Source organism: Helianthus annuus, chromosome 5 (assembly GCF_002127325.2).
Source record: "Helianthus annuus cultivar XRQ/B chromosome 5, HanXRQr2.0-SUNRISE, whole genome shotgun sequence".
Classification (NCBI taxonomy): domain Eukaryota; kingdom Viridiplantae; phylum Streptophyta; class Magnoliopsida; order Asterales; family Asteraceae; genus Helianthus; species Helianthus annuus.
Window position 1 is genome coordinate 11,139,974 of NC_035437.2, and position 6,000 is coordinate 11,145,973.

The 6,000-nt window shown below is 40.4% G+C and overlaps 1 protein-coding gene across 1 annotated transcript; it reads left to right on the forward strand.

The window, feature by feature from the left end:
• The first annotated feature begins 2,842 nt into the window (after positions 1-2,842).
• Positions 2,843-3,250, forward strand: LOC110942658. Its single transcript, XM_022184431.1, has one exon. It carries the CDS (start codon positions 2,843-2,845, stop codon positions 3,248-3,250), a length of 408 nt encoding a protein of 135 aa, XP_022040123.1.
• The last annotated feature ends 2,750 nt before the right edge of the window (positions 3,251-6,000 follow it).

Consider the following 6,000-nt stretch of genomic DNA (forward strand, 5'->3'; position numbering starts at 1 on the left):
TTAATTAATTAAAAATATTAATTTATTTATTTAGAAAGAAAAAAAAAGTTTATTAACTTAACTTAACTTTGTTAACTTGGTTAATTATAATTAATAAATCTTATAATTATTTGTAGATTTAAAAAAATAAATAACCATATTGATAATTAGATTAAAAATTAGAAAAATATCTTTTGACGTTCATTTAATTCGCGAAAAAGAAAAATTTCGTGTTTCAAGGGTTGGTATTAGGATCCGAATATCAAAACGGGTCGGATTTTGGATATCCGTTTTTGGACGGATGTTACACATCGACATAAAGTTAAAGCCGTCATTGGAAGAGCCTCCGATGGTAGAGTTGAAGGTGCTACCCAAGCATCTTAAGTATGCTTATGTGGGTGAGGGTAGCACGCTCCCGGTTATCATTGCATCTAACTTGACCGGGGAGCAAGAAGAGAAGTTGATGAAAGTGTTGGTCACTCATAGAGCCGCTATCGGGTGGACCATTGCGGATTTGAAGGGAATTAGTCCCTCGGTGGTGATGCACAAGATCATCACGGAAGACGGCATGAGTCCTTCTCGTGACACACAACGGAGACTTAATCCGAACATGCGAGAAGTGGTTAAAAAGGAGGTATTGAAGTGGCTAGATGCGGGTATCATATACCCTATCTCGGATAGCCAATGGGTAAGTCCGACACAAACAGTTCCTAAGAAAGCGGGCATTCAGGTCGTCAAAAATGACGCAGGTGAAGAGGTCGCCACTCGGCCGGTAACCGGGTGGCGTATTTGTATTGACTATAGGAAGTTAAATGCTGCAACTTCCAAAGATCATTTCCCTTTGCCATTTATTGACCAAATTGTTGAGAAATTGGCCGGACAAAAATTTTATTGTTTTCTAGATGGTTATTCAGGATACAATCAAATTGCTATACATTGGAAGACCAAGCAAAGACTACTTTTACTTGTCCATACGACACCTTCGCATTTAGGCGAATGCCATTTGGACTTTATAATGCCCCCGCCACCTTCCAAAGGTGTATGATAAGTATCTTTTCAGATATAGTGGGGGAGTCTTTGGAAATCTTCATGGATGATTTCTCAATATTTAGGTCATCATTTGATACATGCCTTGACCAACTCAAAAAAGTTTTAAAAAGATGTGTTGAGAAAAACCTAGTTTTGAGTTGGGAAAAGAGCCATTTTATGGTTCTAGAAGGGATTGTGTTGGGGCATGTCGTCTCGAGTCGTGGGATCGAGGTGGATAGAGCAAAAGTGCAAGTCATATCCACTTTGCCTTATCCCACAAGTGTTAAGGGTATTAGGTCGTTCTTGGGACACGCGGGGTTTTATAGACGGTTTATAAAAAGCTTTAGTGATATAACAAAACCCCTATGTAATTTATTGTTAAAGGATAAAACTTTTGATTTTGATAAAAATTGCCAATGCCTTTAACGTGTTGAAGAAAAAGTTGGTTGAGGCCCCAATCTTGCAATCACCGAATTGGTCATTACCATTCGAAATTATGTGTGATGCAAGTGATTATGCGGTGGGGGGCGTATTAGGACAACGGGTGGACAAGAAACCGGTTGCCATTTACTACGCAAGTAAGACTCTCTCGGATGCACAATTAAATTATACAACTACCGAGAAAGAGCTACTTGCGGTGGTATATGCGTTGGATAAATTTCGTGCTTATATATGGGGTACTAAGGTCATTGTATATTCTGACCATTCTGCAGTTAGGTATCTCATGGACAAGAAGGATGCAAAGCCGAGATTAATCCGATGGGTTCTCTTGCTACAAGAATTTGATTTGGAAATTAGGGACAAGAAAGGGAGTGAGAATGTGGTTGCGGACCACTTGTCTCGATTGGTTGTGGAGGAGGATTCTTCCCGTGAAAAGATCAATGAGAACTTCCCAGATGAGCAGATTTTAAAAGTTGCAATATTACCATGGTATGCTAATATTGTTAATTATTTGGTTACAGGTGACTTGCTGGCTCATTGGGATAGAAGGAAGAGGTTGCACTTCCTATCTCAAATCAAGTACTACACGTTGGAAGAACCGGACTTATTCAAGATATGTCCGGATCAAGTTGTTCGAAGATGCATACCCGACGAGGAGATTCCTAGCGTCTTGATGCACTTGCATTCATTTGCTTGTGGGGGCCATTTCAGTGGTCACAAAATCGGGCACAAAGTGCTCAATAGCGGCCTTTATTGGCCGACTATTTTTAAGGATGCTTTTAATTTCGCTAAGAACTGTGTAGAGTGTCAAAAGTTAGGGGGTATTTCTGAAAGGGATGAAATGCCCATGCAACCGATCCTCATTGTAGATATTTTTTATGTGTGTGGGATCGATTTCATGGGCCCATTTCCTAATTCGCATGGCAACTTATACATCTTGGTGGCGGTCGATTATGTATCCAAATGGGTTGAAGCGATTGCCACCAAGACGAATGACCATACCATTGTTTGCAATTTTGTACAAAAAAATATAATCTTGAGATTTGGGATTCCCCGAGTGATCATTAGTGATGGGGGATCTCACTTTAAGAATTTTAATTTTGGCAAACTCTTGAAACGGTATGGTGTTGACTATCGAATTGCTACCCCTTATCACCCATAAACAAGCGGTCAAGTGGAAGTTTCCAATAGGCAAATAAAAGAAATTTTGCAAAAGACCGTTCGACCGGACCGCAAGGATTGGTTGACGAAGTTGAATGATGCTTTATGGGCTTATAGAATGGCTCATAAAACACCTATTGGAACTACACCTTATCGCTTAGTTTATGGGCGAAATTGCCATTTACCGGTTGAACTTGTGCATCGTGCTTGGTGGGCTATCAAAGAAGTTAACATGAAATATGACGATGCAGGAAATGAGCGAAAATTAAAGCTTTGCGAGTTGGAGAAGCTTCGGGAAGAAGCGTATCAGTGCGCCTCGAAATACAAGGATGATATGAACAGGGCGCATGACGCGAAACTGAATCCAAAAGAGTTTGAAGTGGGTCAAAAAGTGTGGCTCTACAATTCAAGGCTTAAATACTTTCCCGATAAGCTCAAGAGCAAATGGATGGGCTTGTACGTGATTACACGGGTCGGAAAGCTTGGAGATGTTACCATCGAGGACCCGAAGGATGGGTCAAAGCAAACAGTTAACGGTCACCGCCTTAAACCGTTTCTTGACGGTAACCATGATAAAAAGGATGAGAATGTGGAGTTGGTGAACTTTGTGGTAAGTGTACCAACTTATGAGGTCAACTGAAAGAACCGGTAATGAATTTTGTAAAGTTATGTACAATTTATTTAATTGTTTGAATATTTTTGTGGTAATCGTTCTCATTCCGCACTAACCCTTGTGATTGTGTGAAGTCCGAACATTCCGAACGGGTCTTGAAGACAAAAGGTATGTTTTTAGACTTATTTGTGTGTATTAGGGACAATACACGACTTTTCGGGGGGTGGTAGGGCCGTTAACGGTTTTCGCGAGTTCTAAATTTTAACTTATAAAAAATTACAAAAAGATTTTTTATAATTTATAGGATTTTTGTATGTATATAGTTCTTTTATAAAAAGTCCCTATTTTTCTCCCTATTTTTCATAAAAAAAATTATTAAAAGTTGAAAAATAAAAAATGGACTTTCAGTGCACCGTCGCCGACAGTGGGCTTTACCATCGCCTACGGCCTCTCAAACATGTCTGTCGCCCAATTTTACCATAGACAGCGAGATAGTCCGTCGCCATTCCCTCCAATTTCTGTAAACCGTCGCCGACGGGACCTCTGACCGTCGCCGACGGTCCTCCAAAATATGGCCGACGCAAATTTTTTGTTAAGTGTTTATTCGAACCCAAGGCCTTTAACTTCGTTCAAACACGAATAAAACATGTTGTTAACAACATATATGACCCGAAAACTCCCACAAGACACCCAGAAACATCATCAAAGCAATTACCTTCCACCTTTTCTCTCTTGTACTTCATCTTCCCAAAAATCCACTCTAGAACCCAAAGCTTCAATCACTCATAACTCTCTCAATTCTCAGCCAAATCACTTGACTCTTGAGCCTATTTTGTGTATTTTTTTCGAGAGGAACAAAACTCCCATCACGGTTTTCATCAACTCTTGCTCGTTTGCAAGATCTCTGTGCATGATTTTTAGGGTTTTTGAAGGGTGTTCATCAAAGTCCTTTGCTTTGCATTGCATTTTTTCTTAGTTTTTCTTGTTCATCTACACTAAAGGTATGAAATTTCATTTAATTTATGCATGATTTTCATATGGATTGTTGATTTCTTCCGAAATTTTAAGCTTATTGTTTAAGGGTAGGTTGTTTATCATAATGTATGATGTTTAGCATAAATTTAAGATTGTTTACTTGATTTGGGTGGGATTTGAATATGCTCTAGTCTTAGTGATGTGATTACACTAGTTAGTTGCATGATTGAGCATAGTTGTGATGTTGAATATTGTTGAAACCATGAAACTTTGAGAAATTTTGTGAATAAACATGTTTAATTGATATGTTGATGATAAGATGTGCGACTTTGTAAGTTTAAAAAGACGATTTTACATCTAATTATTGATTGAAATTCAACACTGCATATTATGTTCAAAGTTTGAGATTGTTTGAAGATTTGGGTATGCTAATTGTTGTTTTGGCTTTTGATTGTAGCCATGTTCGGAAGAAGAAAGAAAGCAAAAACTTCTGGACAAGGTTCATCTTCTGGAGCCGGTTCAGGCTCGGGGCATTATCAAAGACGTTGGGAACAGTTAAGCAATGTAGAAGAAGATGATGGGCAACTCTATCGACAGGATTGTGATTGGGAGGAGGCCAAGAATAGTCGGTCGGCCTCAGTTTGGAAAGACGAAAAGCAGAAGGCTCTTTCCCGGTACCGAAACAAAAAATTAGAGGCGAATATGTGGAAGATGAAAATGGTCACGGGTGTTTCAAAGCCCGTACCCGATAGAGTAGTATGTGAGCGTGTGGTGAATGTCGAAGAATTCCGAAAAATCGGCATAACTCAAAGGTTTGAAAAGATCGGGTGGGAGCGAGTACTAGATTGGTGTGAGGATACCACTACACGGGTTTATTTGGGTGCGGTTTATGAATGGTTTTCGACTTTACGGTTTGCACATTCTGATGGGCCGGCTCCTACGTGGCAGTTAATCGGCAATATTGGCAAGAATCAAATGATTATGTCATTTGAGCACATGAATGCCATCGCGAGATTTGATTCACTGGGGGTTGAAGCATATGATTATTACGATTATGATAAATTTTTGGATAATAAAAGAAACACAGCTGATCCGGATCAAATGCTAGCATCTGTCTTGCCAGGTTCTGGGGGTGCGGGGGAATCTAGAAACGATTTGTCCTTGGAGGGTAAAATACTACAAGGCATTTCGTTAGAGAATGTTATGGTGCGATTCGGAGACCACGGGACAGTGAAGGCACCCGACTGCTGGGTCTTACATTCGTTGTTGTATGGGACGCCAAGGCTATCATGGCGTCAAATCGTGATGATAAACACGTGAGATACAAGGGAGTCGTTCAAACGGAAGATGATCCCCTACGTGAGGTTGATCAGCGCGATGATTTTGCAGCAAAACGCGTTGCCCCAAGAATCGTTGTGGGTCTCTAAGCCCATCGATCAGTTTAACCTTGCTTCAATGAATCGGCATTGGAAGATAACGGTTAAGGTCTTTGGTCATATTCACACAGTTGAGGATGAACAAGGAAACAGTTACAGCTACACTGATCGGGGTGATGATGAAGAGGGTGATGAAGATGAGGAGATGGTTGATATGGAGGATGAGACAGAGCCTCCCGGTTCACGGGGACCAAGACAGAGATACAGGCGGAAACATCGGGAAATTTCTGCCGATGTAGCAGATTTTGTGAATTAAAGACACGGGCCGACGTACAGGAATTTTAACCGCGGGCAACAAGCGGTTTATGATAACGTGTCGGCATGTATAGGTGAGGGAAGAGAATATGAGGTAAGAAGGAAGGCTTG

Excerpts from the sequence above, each read along its gene's own strand:
- LOC110942658 (XM_022184431.1), top strand. The coding sequence starts at position 2,843 with ATGAAATATGACGATGCAGGAAATGAGCGAAAATTAAAGCTTTGCGAG.